The 24,941-nt window shown below is 27.4% G+C and overlaps 5 protein-coding genes across 5 annotated transcripts; 4 read left to right on the top strand and 1 right to left on the bottom strand.

The window, feature by feature from the left end:
* Window positions 1-1,445: 1,445 nt before the first annotated feature.
* LOC132925311 (putative nuclease HARBI1) lies at window positions 1,446-3,392 on the bottom strand. The gene is made up of 3 exons (XM_060989719.1): window positions 3,385-3,392; window positions 1,976-2,343; window positions 1,446-1,858 (listed from the first exon to the last, which is right to left on the bottom strand). Exons 1-3 carry the CDS (start codon window positions 3,390-3,392, stop codon window positions 1,446-1,448), a joined length of 789 nt encoding a protein of 262 aa, XP_060845702.1.
* Window positions 3,393-4,341: 949 nt separating this feature from the next.
* On the top strand, window positions 4,342-5,770 carry LOC132925310 (uncharacterized). Its single transcript, XM_060989718.1, has 5 exons — window positions 4,342-4,419; window positions 4,770-4,859; window positions 4,970-5,050; window positions 5,181-5,426; window positions 5,550-5,770. The coding sequence occupies exons 1-5, from the start codon at window positions 4,342-4,344 to the stop codon at window positions 5,685-5,687; spliced, it is 633 nt and encodes a 210-aa protein (XP_060845701.1). The 3' UTR covers window positions 5,688-5,770.
* A 242-nt stretch (window positions 5,771-6,012) lies between these two features.
* On the top strand, window positions 6,013-7,962 carry LOC132925309 (uncharacterized). Its single transcript, XM_060989717.1, has 5 exons — window positions 6,013-6,307; window positions 6,375-6,724; window positions 7,137-7,326; window positions 7,444-7,763; window positions 7,849-7,962. Exons 1-5 carry the CDS (start codon window positions 6,013-6,015, stop codon window positions 7,960-7,962), a joined length of 1,269 nt encoding a protein of 422 aa, XP_060845700.1.
* A 486-nt stretch (window positions 7,963-8,448) lies between these two features.
* LOC132925308 (uncharacterized) lies at window positions 8,449-9,104 on the top strand (the record flags this gene model as incomplete). Its single annotated transcript, XM_060989716.1, is given in 2 exon segments — window positions 8,449-8,917; window positions 8,920-9,104. Coding segments are annotated over 2 exon segments (654 nt in total), but the record flags the coding sequence as incomplete, so codon positions are not given.
* A 1,249-nt stretch (window positions 9,105-10,353) lies between these two features.
* LOC132926710 (uncharacterized) lies at window positions 10,354-11,931 on the top strand. Its single transcript, XM_060991111.1, has 2 exons — window positions 10,354-10,508; window positions 10,590-11,931. The coding sequence occupies exons 1-2, from the start codon at window positions 10,354-10,356 to the stop codon at window positions 11,929-11,931; spliced, it is 1,497 nt and encodes a 498-aa protein (XP_060847094.1).
* Window positions 11,932-24,941: the final 13,010 nt, after the last annotated feature.

The following is a 24,941-nucleotide window of genomic DNA, read 5'->3' as shown; positions in this document are numbered from 1 at the left end:
TTCCTAAGGTGGATAGAGATATATTAGACTCGACGAATATAATTTCCATGGTCGCAGAACAAAAAAAATGAGCTAAATTGTCTTGGAACCAAACACAGATTAATTAAGGAATGGTTTAATTCTTCAACTCTTCGACCAGCTACATCTAATTTTATTAACATATCAAAGGTCAATAAAGCAAAAGAGGTAAGTCTTAGGAAAATAGTGGTTTTAACAACAGGACGGCAAGATTTTCATAGTTGTAATTGTAGGGGCAAATGTGAAACAAAAAATCCGCCTGCTTTAAATCAAATCTAAAATTTAAAATCTGTTACCATAATACTACCCCATGTTCAAACAAATAATAAATTATATGCTTTTAAATTAAATTATAATGATAATAATTTACAATATAAATGTACCTAAAAGTTTAGTATGGTTTAACTAGTTTAAGTTATAGTTATTAACATTTAAAATTTTTTTTTTAATTGATAATTTACCATAAAATTTTATCTAGTTTCCTAGAATGCTTAATTATTATAACAGGTATTACGACAAGTTGTTTCTATTAAGAGGACGTAGTAGGTACCTGCATGTGTACGTCTTACATAGTTACACACGTACAACATATCAAATTTTCGTTTACCAGTTTCAATATTGTGCTGTTAGTTTTGGTATTAGAGTGAACTAACCTATTATAAAATTTAAAGGTAAGATTATAATCCAGGGCCCTACGTAGCATTTTATTGATATTATTATTTTTAAATAAATTATGATCATTTTAAAATGCGCAGTTTCAAAAAGATCATAACTGTTAGATCCTTAATATAAATAAAACGAATTAATCGTGTTTTTAAAAACATACTTTTAATTAATTAATTTACATTAATATAACTATATAAGAAGAAATGAGTGAAAAAGGCAATAAAAAAAGAAAATATTAAAGTGGATGTCTTCTGAAAAGAAAGTATTAAAAAATGTTAATTTCGAAGATTTCCTCGACATTCTAAAAGAATCTTCAGCATTATTTAATAAACTACTCTCAATATAAAGTGTTTTACTTATAAATCTACCTATATTCATATATTTGTTATGCTGCTGTTTATAATATATTCGCTATTATTCACTGTGTTTGAATAAAATTGATTTTAATTCTATGGTCCAGTACCTAGTGTTTTGTCTTAGGCCGGGCGCACACCGAAAGAGCACAACTGTTCCGAGCTGTTTGGAGGCAATTAGAACATTATGTAACCGATAAATAACATGGCAATAAAATCATCCAAGACAGATTATGGAATGAAATCAGTACAGGAATGAAAATATCAGGTTAGTTAATAAAAATATAAAAATAAAATAAAATAATAATAATATATTATAATAAAATAATTTTAATTTTTACATAATGAATACGTAGTGTATTATGTATCTATAATTAAAATTTAAAAAAATGTTATAAAACTTATAAATTATACATATTTTGCCAAGGAACCTATGTCTGAATTGAAATAATTCATGAACTTCTCTCGGATATCCATTGCTGCAGTAGATGCTCTATTAATTGGTCTTGATGTAAGTTGGCTTTGGGTAACCGTTTGAATTGTTTGAAGTTGAAGTTCATCTTGGATTTCGGTTAGAACCCCTTCTTTATCCATTATTAGGTTGTGTAAAATACAACACGCCTTTGTGATTATAGTAGCTTTTTCAGGAAAAACTAGCATTTTATTTTCTAGAACATTAAATCGTTTCACAAGAATCCCAAATGCACATTCTACAATTCTTCTGGCTCTTGATAAACGATAATTAAAAATTCTTTTTTCATTAGTTAAATTTTTTCTTGGAAAAGGTCTCATTAAGTTGGTTTGTAAAGGATATGCTTCGTCTACAACAAATACAAATGGAAACTCATCGTTAATTTGAGGGTCAATTTTTTTTGATTGCGGAATATTTAATTTATTGTTTTTTAATAATTTTCCAAAATTGGATTCTTTAAAAATACCACTATCACTATTTCGTCCATAATCACCGATATCTACAGCTATAAATTTAGCATTAGCATCAACGACAGCTTGAATTACAATGAAATGAAACCCTTTATAATTATAATATTCTGAACCAGCATTAGGAGGGCATTGTATTGATATATGTTTTCCATCAATCGCGCCAAGACAATTCGGAAAGTTCCACAGTTCTTCAAAAGCTTTTGCTGTTTTTATCCAATGTTCAGTTGTAGGTGGTGGCATATAATTAGGGCATAATATATCGCATATGGCACAACAAACGTCACGTATAATTTTTCCAATAGTTGAAGCACCAAGACGAAAATGATAATGTAACCGTTTAAAGTGTCCTCCAGAAGCTAAATAGCTGAAAAATAATTATTTATTCTATTAGACTTATTTATTATACTAATTTTATTTTACATTTTTAGGCATTTTTAGCCATAAATAATTAATTTTTTTACGTCATATTTAGATTCTGAACGGAGTTATGAATGTTTTAATTTTACAAAGAGGTTTGTTTTTTATATGTATGTGTACACGATTACTAGTCGAAATAATGCTTCGATTTTCAACTTTAAATACTTTCTTACTTGAAATTTCACCAAATTTTTATTGGCACATTATACATGGTATAATTAAATTAAATTTTTTTTTATCAAACGATGATAAAAAATTTTATTTGATAAAAGTCAAATTGAGAACAAAAATTTATATTTTAGTAAAAATATTAAATAAATAAAAAAATCTAAATAGAATAAAAAGAGTTAGATTTTTTATTAAAATTGGATGTTTTTCATTAAATATAGATTTTTTTCTTCAACCAGGCTTTTTATAACCAACATTTTTTTTTTGTTGATAAACTACATAAGATAAACATGATATTGATAATAATACTAACTTCAAACGCTAAAAAAAAAAAAAAAATATGGGACGTAGTATTATTATAATTTTTAAATCACTATAAGACCAACTTATGAGGAACTTTGTATTAAATTTTCAAGTATTTTGATTCAGCAAAATCATTTTATCGATATTTATAAAAAAAAATACTAAACAAAAACGAATATTTCAAATGCCTATAAATAACATTAAATTAAGCGAAATATTTTGAAAATTAAATTATGTTAAAAAATGCCAATCTAAAGAATTGATAACATTTTCAAGTATCTATGACTTACTTTTTGAATAAAAACAATTATTGAAAATTGTTTGAGGATAAACAGTTATCGTTACGTGATTTCGTAAAAAATTAAAATTCAAACGCTCATTATATTTTTACTATAAGAGTTTCCTTCGAGTTTTTTCTATAGTTATTTGAAAAAAAACTTATAGAAAACTTAGTGTTGAATTTTGTAACCTTAGATATAAATTTAAAATTTTTATGAATTTTCAACTACAAAATTACTTGTACATTTTCGCAATTTTGACATATTTCGTAAAAAATTGAACTTTAAACGCTTATAAAATAAATTGTAACCAATGGTTTTTGAATTTTTTTTAACTACAATAAGAAAAACTTATAAGAAACCTTGTATTAAATTTTCAAGTTTTTTTGAGCACCCAAAATTATTTTATTGACGTTTAAAAAACAAAAATACTCGAAAAATTCATTTCAGTTGTCTATAAATAGCTCAAAAAAAGTTAAAATATTTTGAAAATTTAACCGTATATAGATAATGCTTATTTAAACATTTTGTAAAACTTTCAAGTATTTACAGTGATTCGTTTTTTGAGTTGCAACCATATAAAAAAATCGATTTTGTTGAAAACTGTTTTTGCGTAAAAATTCCCGTTTTTCATTAGTTTTTTTTTATTTTTCCGGCGTTTTTCAATACTTTTTTAGAAATGTTCACTTTTAACTCCCCAGCAGGGGCGTAATTACGGGGGGATATGGGGGATAGATCCCCTCCCCATGAGCTGTATTTATATATTGTCTTATACTATTATACCTACAAATAGTTCAAATGAAAACTTATAAATTATTACGAAACTAAAAAAAAAAAGTTTTGAAGTTGTGTATACTTAAATATTACCCGTATATAAATATTTACCCGTTAACGATAAGCATGATTTCAAATAAATGGTCTGATTCATTTTAATTCTTATTTATTAATAAACATTGGGTGCCTTGCAGTAATCCGATAATGGGAAAAACCACCATTCCATAAACATAATATAATAATAAAAATGTAACTTCAAGATTTACATTTCGTAGAACGAATAATAGCCATAGATAGTAAGTACTAAGAACGTGCGTCGACACAAAGTATCTACATTGATTATTGCGATTACGTATAAACAGTAAACACTACACAGTAGGTATACACACGTGTCAGTTACATTTTTATAAGCTTAAAGCAAAATGGAGCAAAAAAAAAGAAAATTACCAGCAACTAGCAGTACTTTATTGAATTTTTTTAAAAAGAAGCCTGGGCCTGACGTAAGTATTACAATTTAAAATACTAAACATTATTAGACCCGGAATTAAATGTTTAAATATTATGTATGACGTATTCAACTTATTATAATTAGCATTACAACTCGCGCTAAAATATGCAAAATTAAATTAACACCAGTTAAAAAAAGTACCTATTAAAAATATAATTGCAGTCACTGCAGTTTATTCAATAATTATTAGTTATGTCATATTAATTATTATAAAACATTTAAATGAGTTTATAAAAAAAAATAGAATTTAATAATTTATAATAATAATTAATAATACCTACCTAATATTTAATAACAATTTAATTCGATTTTACCTATACATTTTCTTGTTTATTATTTAAGGAAAACATAGAGAAATCTGATGATGTATCATGTAAAAAAAATCATGTTGAAAATAAAAATTTGATTCAAGCTGTCCAAGAAACAAATAAGGTACAGTACCTATTGTTCTATCGTTCTATGGTATTATACCCAAGCTTGACTCCTGCCTGCTAACATTGCATTAAAATTAATAAATTAGATTGTGCTTCGTAATTTTTTAGATGGAACATTTTGATGCTCGTAAAAATGACATTGCTTTGTTTATTAAACGTGATTTGTTATCACACGAAGAAAAAAATACCGTAAGCTTTTCGAATGCTAATGCCTTATGTCGGATTTAGTCTGAACTATAGTTAAAACCCACCAATATATCATAATATAATATAAATTACATTGTAATTGTTTTTATTATTTTTTGTTTAAAACCTGTAGGTACTTACCAATTTATGGTTACCAAATCATAATTACGTATTTCCATTAAATGAAAAAAACAAAAAAAGAGGTTTAAAATTTCAGTATAAATGGCTGAACGAATTCAATTGGCTTGTTTATTCGGAAGTTGAAGGTGGAGCTTTTTGTAAGCATTGTGTTGTTTTTGCAAAAACCGGTGGAATAGGAAATCAACCTTTAAAATATTTGGTTACTGAAGTATTTGATAATTGGAAAAAAGCTAAAGAGGTATTATTGATTATATTAATGTTTTAACTTTTAATCCCTTATAATTTAATATTATTTTAATTTTAATTTTATTTCCCTGTGAATACATGTTATTATATTGTTATAATTGTAATTAAATGATAGGTATTTCGAAATCATTCTGCATTAGAGTACCACACATTTTCTGTTTTGAAATCTGATGAATTTTTAAAAATATATTTAAAAAAAGAGCCAACAATAATAGAACGACTGGATACAGATAGGTATTTAATTATTAATTAGCTTAAGTCTGCAAGTATGTACTTACTTTGATATTTTTTTTTTTTGTTAAAGAATTAAACAAATCAAGGCGAATAGAGAGCGACTCATTCCAATCGTTGATTGTGTCATACTTTGTGGTCGTCAAGAGATTGCTCTACGAGGGCATAAAGATTATGGAAAAATTGATAGTATGTTTAAAATTAAATAATGTTATAGCATTACATATTATATAATAATGCTACCATTCAACTCAACCTTAATATAAATTTTTCATATTATAGTGGAATGTTCATTAAATCAAGGCAACTTTAGAGCCATATTAAAGTATAGAGCATATGGTGATGAGATGTTAAAGCATATCATTACAAATGAAGGACGAAACAAATACCTAACTCCTCAAATCCAAAATGAAATCATAACGGCATGTGGGGACATTGTGCTGCGAAAAATAGTTAAGGATTTAAATGCTTCAAAATGTTTCTCAGTTTTAGTTGACGAGACTACTGATATTTCTACTATTGAACAAATGGCTATGTGTGTTCGATATGTTGACGATAACGATTGTATCCATGAGAGATTCCTGAAATTTATTACTATTAACAGTTTAACTGGTTGTGATTTAGCTGAATCAATACTCAACGGTAAATTAAAATGATATTATGTTTTTAATAAATTAATAATTGTATGGTTATTATATTTTGTAAATAGGTCTGAATAGTTGTGAAATTAATTTAGATTACTTATATGGTCAAGGATATGATGGTGCAAGCAACATGTCTGGCCAATATAAAGGTGTTCAGGCAATTATCAAAAAAAAATATCCTAAAGCTATGTATGTGCACTGTGCAGCACACTCTCTGAACTTGGCAGTATCAACTGCAAGTGGAATTCAACCAATCAGAAACTGCTTAGGTATTATCGAAAAGTACTATGTTTTCTTTAATACACCAAAACGCCAAAATGTTCTTTTAACCAACATTGAAAATAGTAATGAAGATCCTAAGGTTAAAACTTTAAAAAGATTATGTGCTACACGATGGGTGCAGCGTTATGATGCGGTAACAGATTTCATTGAACTATTTTTATTTGTAGTTGAATCGTTAGAAAATATTTCTAATTGGAATGATTCCACAGCAACGGAAGCTAATATACTATTAAAAGCTATTGATTCAGAATTTCTTATATCCTTACAAGTTATACAAGTAAATAGTAATTAATAAATATAATTTATTTTATTTAATAATAAAATATTTTTTCAGTTGGTTTTTTCTTTTGGTTTACCATTGTGTAAGTTGCTACAAAAATAACAAATTGATTTGAAAGAAGCAGTAAGCCTTGCTGAAGATATTATAAATGTATTAAAAAATATCAGATTAAATTGTGATACTGAATTCCACAAATTGTTTTTGCTTGCAAAAGTAAGTATACTAATATAAAGTATATTATTATATGAATTTACATTTGTAATAGGAGATGTCAGTAATTATAGATATAGACTTGAGTACTAAAAGAATATCTAAACGACAAGTAAATCGAGCAAATCCAGATCCCAATTTAAGTGTTGAAGAATACCACAAAGTGTCAGTATTTATACCCTACCTGGACTTTTTTATACAACAACTAGGAGAAAGATTTTCAATCCATTCTGAAATTTTTAAAGGTACCTATATTAAATTAAAAACAAATCACTGAAATAAAATATTCATATAATCAATCTATATTATTAAAATCAACCTTTAACGGTTTATGTATAATGTATTTATGTCATATTTTATAGGATTTCAAAGTCTATTTTCCTATACATTAACTTCTAATGAGGAGGTATCATTTAGAAAATTACTTGAATTTTATTCACCTTCTTTGGATGTGAACAACTCAATTGCAGAATTGAAATTGTGGAAGATAAAACTTGAGCGAATAAACAATATTCCGAAAACTGCAATTGAAGCATTACATGTGTGTAATGCCAATATTTATCCAAATGTGCATTTTATTTTAAAAATACTATGCACACTTCCTGTTTCGACAAGTACGCCTGAAAGAATGTTTTCCAGTCTTAAAAGGATAAAAACGTATCATCGAAACACTATGTCCGAGGTTAGTAATTATAATAGCTGTGCACCTGTGCTTAATACATTTTCATAATATCTAATGAGAAAAATGTTTTATTTTTTTTTTGTAGAAAAGACTTAATGGTCTGGCAATGTTGGCAATTCATAATGATATTATATTTTCAAATGAAGAGGTCATTGATGAGCTTGCCAAAAAGCCTAGGAATCTGGATATAATATTGTAAAATATTAAAACATTTTAAAACATATTTGTAAATGTATAATGTTATATAATATAGAATGATTATATTTACATGTGTTGAGTTATTAAATTATACAAAATATAGATGAGGGGGTATGGGCCGTGGGCGCTAAGGCCCCCACAAGTTTACCCTACAAATTTATTTTGATCCCCCTCCCCCCATCAAACATTCTCAGTTACGCCACTGCTCCCCAGAGTACCAACTAGGTTCACTTCCCACGAGAAAGATACTGTTTTCTGAAGATACTGAAATTCTAAGCATTTTCACTTTCTTAAAATTTGATGATAAATTCAAAAAAAAACAACACACATCATTATAAAACCAATACATTCATCGCTCCGCTCAATCTATACATTAACAGTTTTCGATATTTTGATATATTTCAAAAAATTAAATGCATATAACAATAATTAATTTAACATACGTTTTCTAGTGGCAGAGTTTAAAAGTAAGTGAGCGTGTCTTCGTAATAGTTTTGCAAGAGCATTACGTGAAGAAAAATCAAAAAAATCTGGTTCTGCTGCTTCGAGAAAAAAAAAGTGGTATTTATTCGAGGAAATGTCGTTTTTGTCAAGTTTTATGATGCAGCACAAGCAAACATTAAGTAATCTCGAGGCATCTGATGATGAAAGTGAGGCAACTGATACTGAGAAAAGTACAGAAAATACAGATGTCAATGAGAGCATTAATGAAATTGAAAATGAAAGTACAAATACTACATCTTTAATTGACAGGCAAGAGCTGGTATCTTCTGAACCTGTATTTAAAAAACCAAAAAAAACTCAAACTAAAAATTCGGCTGCGGAACAAGTTGCAGGGCCTATGATTGAATTTTTACGTTCAAAAACAAATAAGTCATCTGTTGAAGATATTGATTTATTATTTTTTAAAAGTCTTTTGCCTAATTTAAAAAAATTAAATGGAAAAAACCAGCGCCAGTTAAACAGTTTGTGTTAACAACTTTAAACTCGTACATCGACAGTCAAGAAGCTCAAGAATCAGCAAGTAATGATAAAGTATCATATAGTAGTACTACATCACATGTACCAGTACAGGAATTTCAAACTTACAACTATACTTTCAGCCCACCCGGATATTCATCATCAAATAGCTCAACATACTGACTACCTACTTATTAACTATTTTGAATACTTATTAAATTATTAATACTTATTATGTACATTTGTTTTACATTTATTTCAGTTTAAAGTTTGATTAATAAATATTTCTAGAATAATATAATTAATAATTATAGTATTATTATTTGAACTTACTTCAAGGTTACTAACAATTTTTCAGCAGGATCTATACTTTTACGAAAATTTGTGTCTTGTGATCTTATTGCCTCATCAATTTCATTTAATATAAAGTCAAAAGTAGTTGAACTCATACGAGTAAAATTTTTAAATTTTAACTCGTCTTTACGCAATTCAGCCAAAAAATTCAAAATTGTATTATTTTCTGTACGTTTTTTATTTATTTCGTGTACCCAAATTTTACGTTTACGTTTATTTTCATTTATTTCACTATTTAACAAAAATTGCCACAAAAGCGGTACAACAACATCATCTTCATCAGAACTCATCTTGACGACTGGTGTATAAAAACAAAAATGAGTAGAAAATTATTTTGTCTTGTTTGGTTTTGTTTTGTCAGTGGGAATGAAATTTGTTCGGAGCTGTTTGAAACAATATGTTTCGACCAGTTCGGAACAGTTTTGTTCTTTTGGTGTGCGCCCGGCCTTAAAATTAACCAAATGTATCTACTTGAAAAATGTTTGGTTTTTATAGAATGTCACCAGTATAAAATAGTAAAATTTTAATCAAAAATTTAATTTTGTTGAATTTTATACCAGCTATGAATATATACTTGTTCAATATGTAAATTAGAATTATTTATTAATTAATTATAACAGATGCTGTTTTAGCCTGTTTTAAATTTTAATTTTGATAAATATGTCTTATGGGTATAGACGCTGTGCAAGCTGTACAACAGCGCTTTGTGGACAAATATTGTACTAATAGGAGGGAACATCAAAACGCATTATCACTTAACGTATATGGGATACAGTGATTTTTTTTTATTTGAATGTTAATAAATAAATATAATATTTATGTTAATGATAGATAATTAAAAACAGTGCACTACCTAGGTACTTGTTAATAATTTGTATTAAAAATAATCATATACCTAATATATTATATATTATTTATCTAATATTCTGATGATATTATTATTGCTATTTTCTGTATTTTGATACGTAGGTAATTAAAAGTAATTTGTACTTGTTAGTTTTCATTGCTTACTACCTAGTAATTTTATTATTCTAAATTTTATTAGGTATTTTAAGTTTTTTTAAATCATAAATTCATAATGAATAATAATAAAAAAATAAAATGCAAAAAAATGTGTTGTGTAGTGGATTGTCATAATACCTATCAAACAGGACATAAATTGTTCAGCTTTCCAAATAGAAGCTATGGAAGAGAATTAAAAGCAAAATGGATAAATAGTATTAAACGAATCAAGTATGTTTATGATTATGATTTTTAATGTAGGTACCTATTTCTTTTCAATAACTAGTACCTATAAACAATTTCTATACTTAGTGTTGATGGATCACCATGGCAACCAAAAATGCATGATGTTGTGTGCAGTGCTCATTTCGTTGGAAACATTCCATCTAAAAATCCCAACAGCCCTGCCTATATTCCAACATTATTTCCTAACACATATAAAAAGATATCAATTAATGAAATGCAGCAAAATGATAGACACAATCGCTACAGAGCTAAACAAAGAAAATGCAATACTGCCACACCATTTACTATGACAATAAATGACTCAAATTTAGAAATTAATGAAAATGTGGTATCAACTAATTGTAGCCATGATATTGGAACTCAAGTAGCTTTTGATGTTTCTGACGTCCAATGTTTTTCATTTGAATGCACTTTTGAAAGGGGTAATAATTCAGTTAGTACATTTGTTGCAAGTATTTCTAACAAAATGCTTACTAATTCAAAAAAAATATTAGTTGATAAATCATGTGGCCCTATTTCTGACAATTTAATTTCATGTCTTGATTGTCAGAAATTCCATGGATATGAATCAATTAAGCACGAGTCTTCCCTAAAAGATTTAACTGGAACATCTTTTAAAGTATTTAATCTTCTTTTATCAATGATGCCTGAATCTTCTAGTAATAGTAATTTAAATTGTAATAATAAACTACTAATTTTTCTTATAAAATTAAAGCTGGGTATAACTTTTTCAGCACTAAGTGTGCTTTTTAATGTTCATCGTACCACAATCAGTAGAATATTTTTTGATACACTCACAATTTTAGTAAGTAAAACCAGTGCATTTATATTTTGGCCAAATAAAAAAACAATCCAAGAAACTCTACCTGAAGTATTTAAAATTAATTTTCCTGAGTGTCGCTGTATTATTGATTGCACAGAATTTAAAGTTGAGCAACCACCATCAGTGGAACAAAGAGATTATATGTATTCTAGATACAAATCATGCTATACTATAAAAATACTTGTTGGAATTACACCAAATGGTTGTATATGTTTTCTTTCAAAGAGTTATGGAGGAAGAAGCAGTGACTCTTATATCACTAATGATAGTGGATTTCTTAAGAATTTAGAACTTGGAGACATTGTTTTGGCTGACAAAGGGTTTCCAGGTATTAAAACATGTGATGACCAAAAGTCTATATTGGTAATGCCACCTATCTTGCACAATCGGAGATTTACTGAGGAAGAAATAATTAATACTTATTCAGTTGCTAGTGTTCGTATACATATAGAACGTTTGTTTGCTAGATTAAAAACTTATAAAATATTAAATAATATAAAAATTGATTTTCTACCTCATATTGATGATATTATTAAAATGTGTTGTGTTTTAACAAACTTACAATCCCCAATTATTAAGCAATAACCAATGTACTTATATTTATTATGTTATTAAAATAATTATATATCAACTTACCTATACAATTTGTATACATGAGTTTAGGTTTAATTATAATTTAACAGGTTGACTGCCGTGGGGGGTCTATTGACCCGTCATTTACCTTTACATATCGTTTAACGGAAATTTGTCTTGTATTGTCTAACAAACTTTTCCAATTTGACCTTGAAAAAATGAATTTAAAAAAAATTACCTAATAACATTATATCATTATCTCACTTAGAAGAACCCAATTATTTAATAAAATCAAGTAGGGTCATTGAACCCTACGAGGCCTCTATGACACATGTGGGGTGAAAAAACCCTACAAGACAATAGATAGTCTTTATAAACTAATATTTTCGACTTACTATATTTTTTACAAGGTTATCATAAAATAAATTGATATTACAACATATTGTTATCTTTATTATAATAGATAAAAGTAAAATAAAATTACACATAAATAATTATAATGTATTTTTTGTTAATTATGGGCAACAACATATTTCTATAATTTACAAAGAACTTTTATGGAATTTAATAAAACAATCCCTACACATAAAAATGTTACATCCTTCACAGCGTGTTAATATTTTCCTTGTTTTATTTTGTGCCACTTTCCTTCCAAATTCAGATGACAACCTTGAATAGCATTTTTGACAAATCCTTTTTTTTAAATTGCCACAAGATATAAGTTTATGAGAGGTAGGAGTCACTGGTAAAGCTGGTACAGTAGGTTTGAATAAAAGTGGTTTAATAATTTCTTCTTTAAATCTTGTAATAGTGATGTTATTCATAGTAACAGATTTGTAAAGTGAAAGAGCATTCACAACAGAAGTTGACAAAAGTATATCAAACGCTACTTTTCTGTACCATTTTATTGACCTTTTTAAGGGACTTGAATAAGATGACATTTGGTCTGAACGATCTATAAAAGATTTTCCAACGTTATAATTTTCCACCGCAAGAGGTTTTTTTTATTATATCTCCAGTTCTTCGTCGTATTTCTATGGTTTCATCAGTGTGTTTAGTTGTAATTAAGTATATATCAAGTTTATCTCGCCATTTCATGACAACAATATTAGAATTACTTTGCTGAGCGAAAAGTTCTCCTTTTTTTAATTTTTTACTTATTACATCACGTGGATTACCACGTCGGTTAGCTCTTAAAGTTCCGACCACATGAGTATTTTCACAGTTAAGTTTTTCGGCCAACTCTACACTAGAATACCAATTATCAATGAATCTTCCAAAATTTTGAATAAGGTTTCAATAATTTTAAAACTATTTTGTGTGAAACATTAGTTTCACGAACCGCTTCTTTTCCCGCATAAATATTGTACTGTAACGTGTAGAAATCTTTTGCACAAAGCTTAAAAATTTTAATGCCGTAACGATGTGTTTTATTTTTTAAATATTGTCGAAAAATAAGTCTTCCTATAAATGGTACAACACTTTCATCGATGCATAAGACCTCTTCAGGTATATACCATTTTTGAAAATTAAATACTAATAAGTCCACCAATTTTTGTATCTTATCTAACCTTCCATGTTCTGGTTTTTCGTTGTTCGAGCAATGAAACATACTTAAAATTAACTCAAATCTATTTCTACTCATTACTTCAGTAACTTTATTCGCATACAATATATCTTTCCGCCAATAATCAACTAAACTGGGCATATTTACCAATCCCATCCACATAACAAGGCCCAGAAAATTCCTCATTTCTGTACGATCGATCGGGGTCCATTTTTTTAATCGAGAATATGCCTTCAATTTACGGTTACGAAGAGATTGCGAGGCATATCGGTTTGTTTCTATTATTAAAAAGTCTAAAATTTCTTCATCAAGAAATAAACCATAAAAATCAATGGGCAAACAATCCGTCATTGTTTCCATAATGTCTGAATTTATACCAACTTCCAAATTATGAAGATTATATTGTATATTATTAAGATTACCTATAACTGGTCCCCAAGTTAGTGTTGTAGTTTCATTTTGAATGTTATTTTCAACTTCAGCTCTTTCGTTTTCAAAATGTTCAACTTCAATCTCTTCACCGATATCTTCGTAATTTTCACCATCATTCCAATCAGGATCTTTGTCTGAACATCAACTTCCTATTTATAAATAAAATAAATTTGTTTTGTTAAAAAGTATCAAAATAAAAATATTTGTAAGTATTTACTTCCTCATCACTGTCGCTTATAAGTTCCGCATCACTGTCATTTAACCAATTTTCAATAATTTCTTCCATTTCTTGAATAAATGGTTGTAATTAATAATTATTAATTACGTTCAATACCTATATTGTAACAGTTGATAATATATTGTTGTCGTTACCGTACAAACCGTACAATGTAGAAATAACAACGCAGTTAACAGTGTACACTGAGCGATAGAACACGATTAAGTAATAACATAAAATAGTATAATAATAAAAATAAAACTAGCTTATCTTTATACGTATATTACCCGTATACGCACATTCATTGGAAAAATACGTCGTTAAATTAAAAATAGATTTAGATTCATAAGAAATGTTTTAATCTCAAAACCATTCAACAGAATTGCCCAGGAGGCCATGACAAAATATGTTTCCGTACGAAAGTGTATATTTTGACGGTTTTCATAACCCTACGAGGCCTAAAAATGATTTTAATCTTTAGGGTTCAAAGACCCCACAAAGCCCAGTGGTAAAAGTATACTATAGGGTTATTAGATCCCACAAAGCAATTATAGCAGGTTACAAATTTTTAGCATGGCAGTCAACCTGTTAAGAAATATAAATATTACATGTATAATTAATTATTAAGTATGTACATATTATTTTTTTAATGAAAGTTCTGTCAAATATGTGGAAAAATAAAACTGCTCAATTTTTGATACTGCCAAGCTTATAAAATTATTATTTCTTTCTACAGTAATCAGAAGTGGTTTAACATAATTAAAAATAAATAAGTCACATTTTGTTAAACCTGTACAAAACATTAAAAATTGACATTGTGTGTAATATGTATGTGTTGGTTTTAATGTTACCTTACCATAACTGTCATATTTCAGATAACTCAAGTTTAATTTTCCACCAGTCTCTATAGGTGTATTTGTGCATGAAATAGGGCATTTAATTTCCAAGACTCTATCAACTTTACCATTCTTTATAATTAACCCATCTGGAGAAGCACAAATCCATGGGTATTCCGTATGAATAATTAAACCACACTCAATATAATCACATTCAGTATATGTTTTTAAGTAAGATTCAATTGCAGTTTTTTCAGTCATTATACCATAACACACATTTATTGATGCTTTACCTTTAAGTACAGAATTTGACATCAAAATATTAGCAACCTTTTGGTAAGACATTCTTGTATTAATAACTTGATGAGTTTTTGTAGCTGAAATCCTTATTTTTCGTTGTTCAACCCATGTTTTTGATTCAGACTGTTTGATAGTTTGAATAAATATCTTTTTCACTTCATTGTCATTGACAACAATATTGTTTAAATAGTAATTATATTCATTTATATTTAATGGAAACTTGTAAAAATTGTTGAAATTAGAAAAGTTAATTAATTTTTGTCTAACCAAAATAAAATCTAAACTTGGTCCATGTCTGGAATATAATTCATTTATTTCTGTTTGATCTACTAACCATTTAACACAGCTTTCACATTCTCTGTCTAATTCTGTTTTAGTTTCTACACTTAGAAGTTTACTGAAGCTACATGGAATATCAAGAATATTATAGTTTGAAACTAACTCAATATGATTTACTTCTACTAGGTCATTAGTTTTAAATTTTTTTTTTGGAATAAATAATTCTGAAATTGTTTTTCCTTTTTTGTATTTTTGCTCACCAGCTTTTGAAGGTTTCCCCCATTGTTTCTCAAAATCTGTTTTAGACTTAGCATCTTCTTGATTAATATAGTGTACCAATGCAGCAATGTGTTTACACTTCTTCCCAGCACCAGCTGGACACTGACATTCTGCATTAGTAACATTTCTAGTAGAGTCCAACTTAATTTAAAATACAAAGAAAACATACAATTTAAATATAAGTAGTAACTAGTATACTAATATACATATTATAGTTTTACTCTTTTGCTTACTTCAAGTTTAACTTCATATGGTGGGTTACTAACAGATGCTTGTCTATTTACAAGTGATTTAATAAATGAAATACCATCATTAATTATTACTTCAGTGCAATTTATTACATATCCACTGTAAGCCAAGTTCATGCCTTTTTTATTATTTTGTACAACTTCGTAAAATATGGTTTGAAAACCACAAGTTATTACGATATCTGGGTTAGATGTCATTTTTAAAAATGTTAACATTACATTAAAGCTTAATAGGTAAACTAAATTAATTAGGTATTGGCTTTCTAATGTGCAATAATTTGAATTATTTGAGTTGGCTTATTAATTATTATTTTTGTCTTTTTATCTGTTAAATATCTTATCTATTCAAAATATGATAAATAATAATAAATCATATAATAATATTAAAATGTCAACACTGATTATTGCAAATAATATTATAAATAACAACAATATTAATTTAATATTTTAATTCCTATACATTATTATAATAGCATTTATCCCTCCATTAAGTGTAACAGTTGTCTCCCAGACCGCGCTGTTTTCCATAACTTGCACAGTGTCTATAGTCGTACAGATTTATAAGTGTAATGACTAATGGATATGCATTTAATAATGCATACCTACACAAATAATGTAAGAAAAAAGTAATTGTTTCTCTGAATTTGTTAAAAAGGGGGCCTTCTACAATTCTAGGACAGTAGGCTTTTACCGCCCCTGTGTATACTTGACATTTTATTTATTTATAACTTTTTATAAATGGTAAAAATATCCAATAAGTAATAAGTGAAATTAGAAAAATAATAAATATATATTTAAATGTGTTCTTGTCGTAATGCATTGCAAATTGAATTACGCTTTAATACTTCTCTTTTAGTCCAATCATTAAGTAGATCACCTACTATCTTAATTTCAGACATATATGGTTCAGCAATAAAGTCATCTCTAGTTGTTATCATACTATCATAGACCTTATACTAAGTAGTATAGTACTGTTAGTACAAGTATAGCACTAGAGATGACCTTTATAGATAGTACCTTAGTATAAGGTCTACGGTTGTTATACAAATATTATTTCATATTTCCAAATATGATAATCTGATTATGCGCGCGCGAATTTGAATAATTTTTTTATTTGTTTCACTGTTCTAACTAAAACAATTATGCTCTATATTTTTAGTGTTGAGTAGTAATTAAGGAATTACTTTTTCGATTAATTTATTTAATGAAAAATAAAGATTAATTTTGAATTACCACTATTCTGCCGTCCTAAGGAAGAATGCCGTAAGTTTCCTTCATGACATTTCGAGAAAAATGAGTTTTTATGTTTAGTGGTTTTTGGTAGTTCTATTTTTAACATTTTTCAAAGTAAAATACATAGTTTCTTATGGAAATATACTCGATGAATGTAATGGATCTATTCAATTTTATTTAAAATTTTTATTTCACCAAGATATGCTTTGTTTTGATATTCATACTAAGTACGTTATCAATTATTTAGAATAGTTTACTTGGCAAAAATGCCGTAATTCTGGTTACGGCTTCTTTACGTAGCATACCATATGTACTAATCACTAACGATTGAAGAAATAACGCCGTATATTATGAATACTAATTTTTAGTTATAAATTTATATTTATAACACAATTTGAAAGTAATAACAATATCTTTATCTTGAAATCAAAATAATATCTAGTCATTATACATTTTTAAAATACATATAAAAATGGAAATATAAAAATAATTTATTAAAAGAGATACAATAACAAATTCGAAAGAATATCGTCACGTTTTTCATTTGGTATTCCACAATTTTCTGTATGCGAAGATGACAGAGTCATCCCTTTTTTGTTCATGTACTTTTTTTGAACGAAATCTCATGTTGTGTATTTTACATCATTAAACTGAGTTTTAGTAAATAATACGTATTTCCGCGTTCAGCTTTTATTGAAACAATGTCTCTCAAAAAAACTCTATTTGTGGACTTTTATAGTTTCTGCTTTACCTTATAATCTTTCCATTGAAAAAAATCAGAAAAACTCATTTTTTAAAGTTAACATTTCCATTATTGGCCGTCCCTACTGCTTTAGAAAAATCTTTAAATCGTATGTTTTCTTCTGAAGTTTTAAAGAGAGTTCCACTTGATGGTGGAAAATATCGGCCGACATAAATATGTGCCCGGCTTCGAAATAATTTAAAACAATTTCTTGGGCACAAATATCATCTGAGTTGACTATGTATACTAAAAATGATAATAAACACCAGTTCTTATTTTGACTGCTGCAGTTATCCAGCCAAATTGTCAACTTATGGGTATCGCGATAGTGCAAGAAAAACGAATAAATTGTACTGACCAAGTCTTCCTTTTTACGCCCACTTACACTTTCATGCCATACGCATGCAAATGGAAAAATATGTTTATTTCTTCTGACAGGTACAAAGCTTTCATTGTATGCAACTATTCGTTTAGTAAACAAAACTTTTTTAAATGTATCAACACGCGGTAACATAATAACTTTTTGCAGATCTACTGTAACATAAATAGATTTTTGCATCATTTTTCGCGTGCTCTTGGTACAGAGCTCTTGCAACATCCGCTTTTTTTATGTACAGAGTAAGTTTGGCAAATTTCACAATCGTCAACTAAATTGTCTTTTGCGTGTTCATGGATTTTTAAACTTTCGCATACCTCACACTCATCATAAAGAATAATAATTCTTCCTCTTGTATTATGGAATTCTAATTAATTTTTGTAATATGCTGAACCTCATACTCTACATAGGTACTGTGTTTATAGTATTTAAACTTATTGTGATTTTCATTATGCTAGTATTTTATTTTTATTAGTATCTAGGAATCGTAGCATCATATCATTTAGTATATTTGAAATTGAATGTTCAATTCATGATATAAAATTTATACAAAAAAAAAAGTTTTATAATACGCTTACTTAAGAAATATACACAGAAGTGATTCTGTAACTGTAAATAATTTATTTGTACAGTTTGTGAAAACATTTAAAGCTCAAAAATCTTTAGATACACAATTTAAAATATATCATAAAAATAGCGAGAAACAAGAATTATTTTTTCTCATAATGAATGTTATGAACCGCTGTTTAAATTTTCAAAACTAAGGATTCACTTGTTCAAAAAGATAACATTACTATAGAAGTAAAAGAAATGAGTTTTTTGACTATTGCCGGTAATAATTTTATGAACAAATACTAATACTACTATTACTGTTTATTTAAATTTACTCAGTACCTTATGATTGTAACTAGTTTTTTTAGCTATTTGGCATCCTTGGAAATAAACAAGGGGGTGAATGTTGGGAAACTACATTCATACCATCAAATAGAGAAAACAAAAGTTTTGTGTTGTCAAAGTAACATAATCATCCAGTAAAACCATTTGACTTAGATATTCCATTTCTTCGACAGCACATAACAGAAAAGGCTTAAAAAATTGTGAATTCATACGTGCCCGTGGTATCTTATATGAAATCGATTGTGAAGTTAGTATTCATTTTTTTCTTTGTATAAAAATAAAACAAACTTAAGTAATTTAATACTAAATTTTAAATTTAACAATTTAGGTAACCTATAATAATGATGTAATGTTTGAATCTAATATTTTTACTCTATCATTTTCTGGAAGCTGCAAATAACTACACATTTATTTTGTATGTAGAAAGAATCAGGCAATCGTGATAAGGATTGTTCCCAGAAATACCACAAAGTATTTCACAGTTCTTCCCAGAAATACCACAAAGTATTTCACAGTTCCGTGATCTATTAATGAACGATGAAAACCAAAGTTTTAGATTAATATTACAACAATCACAGTAAAATACAATTTGATAACAAAATTAAATTGAATAAATTAAATCTATTTAATAGGTAATTACCTAGGTATAGAGATTTTATCAAGGATCATTAGTTGTGAATGGAATTATTAAAAGTATCCTATTTTGCAATACAGCCCAATAAGCAGACATTCGAGCAAAAATTAAGAAATTTATGTAAATATAATGGAGATTTCTTTAAGTACAATTCTGTATATAATTTTTAGGTCCGCGCAGCTGGTTGTGATACTATATTTAAAACAGTACCTACCAAAATGTTTGAACAATAATGCATATCAGATATTTTTATTTCATGTCTTGTTTAAAAACATTAGTTTTTTAATTTTTTTTAAATTATTATATAATAATCCAATTTAAAAAAAGAACAGTCACACCTATTCTTGTCTGTCACACATGTCCTCGATCACGTCAGTAATGTGTACTTACTCAAAACTGCAAGAGTAACTCTATAGGTACTATGTTAAATTGATAATTCTTAAGTACATTAACTACAAGAGTATGTTTTATATTTTTATGTGACTAAGTATATATTATATAAAAATAAAAAATGTGGGCAAGTGGATATCGCTCTGCTGTATAGTAGAGATGGAGATGAGTAGGTCACTATAATGGATGTGTTAAATTTGAATGCAATGACAGGTTTCATTGTATACAAAAAAAGATTCTGAACGGAGATGATTTATCAGTCTAGATTAATTAGTAGGATATATTATATTATAACCTATATTTAAATTGTAATACAATAGAATCCGCTTAACTGGGACACATTGGGCGGTGACCTATCTTTCCCCATTATCTGACTGTCCAGATTAACCGATTAACAAATAAACAGATACATTCGTTCGGGACTATGCCAATCTGTCCCTATTAAGCGGTTGTCCCCTTTATGTGGTGTCCCAAATAAGCGGATTCTACTGTATATCGTTATTTTACTGGATTTCGTAAAAAAAACAATTTACCAGACAATATGGTAAATATTCAAATTACCATACCATCATTAACATTTTCAAATTCCTCAATATTACTATTACATTGTAAATTAGAATTGTCTTCTTCAGTAGGCAACTTTACAAAAGGTATAGAAGAAAAACTTGTAGAAGTAATTAATACTAAATCATCTTTTTTACAATTTTGCTTTTCGTCACCAACTGTAGCTAGAATATAATATTTATAATCATTAATAATTATACTAAAAATATTAATTTGAGATTATGATTTATGTTGCACTTATTTTGTGTAATATAAAATATTAAAATATAATAAAATACAGACTTAGTAATTGGTAGTTTTAAAAGTATATACTATATTGTAACTATTACTTTCTACTTCCATTAATTGTTTTAATAATTAGGTATAATTTATATTTTTTACTTTGCCTAATCATCAGGCCCTGATTTATGCAAATGCAGATGGAGCACTTGAACTTTACCCCCAATTTCTGAGGGCCCTATTTTTTTTTTTTTTAAATTAATTCCACAAAAATGTATTTTCTAAAATGTAATACCAACTGTCAATGTTCAAAGTTTAGTATATTCTTATCATTAAATTGTTAGTTGAATTTTGGTTATTTTTGTCATTCCATGCCCTAGTGCTAATCAGGTACCATCACAAAATATAATAATAATAGAAAATTGTTTGAACATTGGAAATATTTGATACCTAATAACTAATTTAAACTTTTTTATGATAAAATGTTATAAAAATAGAAATTATAGAAATTGGTAATTTTTTATTTCATTTTAATTACATAAAATAAATTGTTAAATTAATAAGTTATTTTCCATTTTTATAATTTTATGGAAGACTGAAAATTAATTATTTTAATTTAAATATGTATAATAAAATCCTTAAGTATTTTTAATATTTTAATATAGTATAATTATTAATTTTGTTATGTTATTTAATTTACTAGACCAAATAACTAAATTGTATTTATAGTACATGAAATAACATACAAATATTTTATGAGTTTTGAGATAGGTATTTTGGCATTTAATACTTTTAACCATAGAGTATACTCTATGCTTTTAAAAAATAATTTTTTTTTATTATTATCAACATTCCCCCCTCTATGTAAATTTTTTCTATAACATTTTTTTGACTTGAGGGCCCCCAAAAAATTTGTGCACTTGGCCCTAATTTTATTAAATCAGGCACTGCTAAACATCATTATATTCACGTTTTTTTTATGTTATAATTAAATTATATACTTTGTTAAATTTTTTCAAATTATTTGAATAGTTTATTTATTGATTTTATTAAGTAGGTAGATAATAAAGTAACTCATTTTTAAATTCAATAATAATAATAAACAATGTATTATGGGCTATGGCAATGGCAAAGAGAAATAACAATAAACATTATTTTTTTATATATATATATTTTAGTATTTAACAGTATTTATAGGACTTAAACATTACTATTTAGTATTACTATTACTTAATATAAAAATATAAAATGTATATACTTACGATTTGATCTGGGCAAAATAAATTTATCTAAAGAACCTCGAATTTTCTTCAATTCCAAATCATTTTTAATTTTTTCTTTCCTTTTCTGTGAACCGCTTTTAGGTGGCATGATTTTAGTTTAAAAAAATTAAACAATATAATAACATTGGTTGTTGGTTCAGTAGTCGCACTGGACAGCGATCGTTGTAGAATAACTCGTAAATAATATTTATTTTAATAAACAGTCAACTCATAATAGTTCATAATATTTATAATTATAACAAATAACAGATATTAGTTTGTTGTGTTTATTTTCGATTTCACTAAATGTAAAAATAACTCCATAACCCGTATAATCGTCTCCAATCGTATCATGGAATTATATCATATTAATCAGTGGTATTACTGGACACTGGTACCAAGTATTTCATTAGATAGTTGGATCTAAAATCTATTTTTAAGATAATTTCAATATTAATTTATTATTTTTACTTGTATAGTCAATAACACTGTTATAATCATAATAAATTTTACCGCGCAGATTTAAAATATTTTACGTTGTATTATTTTTTTTTATCCCGAAACAATTTTTTTTTTTACCACATTTTAGATAAAATAACATTTTTATTTTAGTAACATTAGTTAAAATACGGACCCATATTTATATTATAGGACTTACATTTTAGGGCCCCAACTACATCTCGGGGGGTGCCCAGGCACACCCGGAACCCCCCGTGCGCACGCCTATGAACACGACTATTTTAAACATACAAACAGATATATGAACCATCACCTGCAGTATAACAATATTCTTTGTGAGCGTACCTGTATAATCGAAATGCGTGGCATTTGAATTTATAATTTATATACTTCTAACGATGAGTCAATTAATGTCAAATTAAGACAGATGCGTTTATAGTAAACACCCACATTTACACCGTTTAAATGGGCCACTCCTGCTTTGAGATAATATACACTGTCGCGTGTTGTGCCGCCGCTTTTTTTTTTTTTTTACTTAGCTCACGCCTCGACCGTGGCGCTGGATATATTATTATAGTTTTAAACAATATTATCTAATAACTTATAAAAGCATGTATGTTGTATAATAGTTATTATGGACCGGTTTTGCAGGTGTTTAATACCTACCTCCCGACCAAGGTCATGTGATCATTGATCCGACTCCACTACCCCACTATAATATACCATGACCCTCATAACAACCTTAATTACAGTTATTTTGTACTACACAAGTGAATATCGATAAATCATGTTACTGTCAAACCACTTTTTTATGTTTATAACGAAGGATCAAGAAGATGGACGTAGTTTTGAGAACGTAATTTACTTTGATATATAGTACACGTAGAATCCTAATCATATATTGTTGTTTCGTTATTATCGGTATCATTTTTATTTTTTAATTACAAGCAATGAACAAAATATTATATTTTGATTAAAACATTTTTATTTCTAATACCATATCATCATAATTCATAGGTTAGATTTTAAATGGCCTACCATTAACCGGTTTCTAGTATAAAACAATGTTTTAATCTTCTTTTCAGTCTTCAATCCTTAGATTGGTTTGCTGCAGTTCTTCATGCGTCCCTATCGTTACTCAATTCCTTTAGTTCCTTATAACTATTCTTCCTCATGTCAATTATGATTTGCTTCATGTACTCCATCCTTGGTCTTTCTCTTCCTATATGGCCTTCAACGTCGCCTTCTATGGCGGTTTTCGATAGATTCTCATGGCGTAGTAGATGTTCTATCATTTTAGCTCTTCTAACTTTTATTTACTTTGTATGCCATAGTACTTTCTTTTCTTTTATACTATTTAGTACTGCATCATTCGTTATTCTATCAATCCATTTAATTCTTAACATTTTACGATAGCACCACATTTCGAAGGCCTCTAGTTACTGATTGTCCAGGTTTCACAGCCATAAAAAGCAATACTCCATACATATATTTTCAAGAACCTTTTCCTTACCTCTAAGGCCATATTATTGGTGGTTAATAGTTGTTTTTTATTCTAGAAAGCCCTCTTCGCTTGTGCTATTCTATTTAGAATTTCATTTTTACTACGGCCATCTTCCGTTATTTAACTTCTTAAGTAATTTAAGTGTTGCACTTATTTTATGCGTGCGTTATCTATGGTTTAATATAATTATTAAAATTGTGATAATATTATCTACAGATACAGTTCCAATTTGTGTTTTACAATGATGTATGCTGTTTTTTCTGTTTCTGAATTAGTTTTGGAGCAGTATAAAATTACATCAATTTTCAATTTCAAGGGGTGTTTCTGATAGAAAATTGCATTTAGTTGATAATTGGGGGAGTTAAGTAAAAATTTCAAAGTACGTTTAAAAATAATGAGAAAAACAAAAATAAAATAGTTTAAAACAGGAGTATTCGTAAAATAAATTTTATGTAAAACTAACTAATAATTATTAATTTTTATTCCTTCTTCGTAATTAAAATAAATATTAATGGTAGAAATGTTTAATTTTTTTAATTTAATCAATTTATAACGTGAGCCTATTCACACACTTGGGTACATTC

Source organism: Rhopalosiphum padi, chromosome 3, assembly GCF_020882245.1.
Source record: "Rhopalosiphum padi isolate XX-2018 chromosome 3, ASM2088224v1, whole genome shotgun sequence".
NCBI lineage: Eukaryota > Metazoa > Arthropoda > Insecta > Hemiptera > Aphididae > Rhopalosiphum > Rhopalosiphum padi.
Note: the sequence above shows the minus strand (reverse complement) of the source record. Positions and strands in the feature narration are given on the sequence as shown.

Bases quoted from the DNA above. Each gene is read 5' to 3' on its own strand.
- LOC132925311 (XM_060989719.1), bottom strand. The intron at 1,859-1,975 runs GTATTTTTAAAG...TATTTGTTGTAG, and splicing joins TGGACGAAATAGTGATAGTG to ACGAAGCATATCCTTTACAA.
- LOC132925310 (XM_060989718.1), top strand. From the start codon at position 4,342: ATGGAGCAAAAAAAAAGAAAATTACCAGCAACTAGCAGTACTTTATTG. The intron at 4,420-4,769 runs GTAAGTATTACA...TTATTATTTAAG, and splicing joins AAAAGAAGCCTGGGCCTGAC to GAAAACATAGAGAAATCTGA. The intron at 5,427-5,549 runs GTATTATTGATT...ATTAAATGATAG, and splicing joins ATTGGAAAAAAGCTAAAGAG to GTATTTCGAAATCATTCTGC.
- LOC132926710 (XM_060991111.1), top strand. From the start codon at position 10,354: ATGAATAATAATAAAAAAATAAAATGCAAAAAAATGTGTTGTGTAGTG. The intron at 10,509-10,589 runs GTATGTTTATGA...TTCTATACTTAG, and splicing joins AATAGTATTAAACGAATCAA to TGTTGATGGATCACCATGGC.
- LOC132925309 (XM_060989717.1), top strand. From the start codon at position 6,013: ATGTTAAAGCATATCATTACAAATGAAGGACGAAACAAATACCTAACT. The intron at 7,327-7,443 runs GTACCTATATTA...CATATTTTATAG, and splicing joins CCATTCTGAAATTTTTAAAG to GATTTCAAAGTCTATTTTCC. The intron at 7,764-7,848 runs GTTAGTAATTAT...TTTTTTTTGTAG, and splicing joins ATCGAAACACTATGTCCGAG to AAAAGACTTAATGGTCTGGC.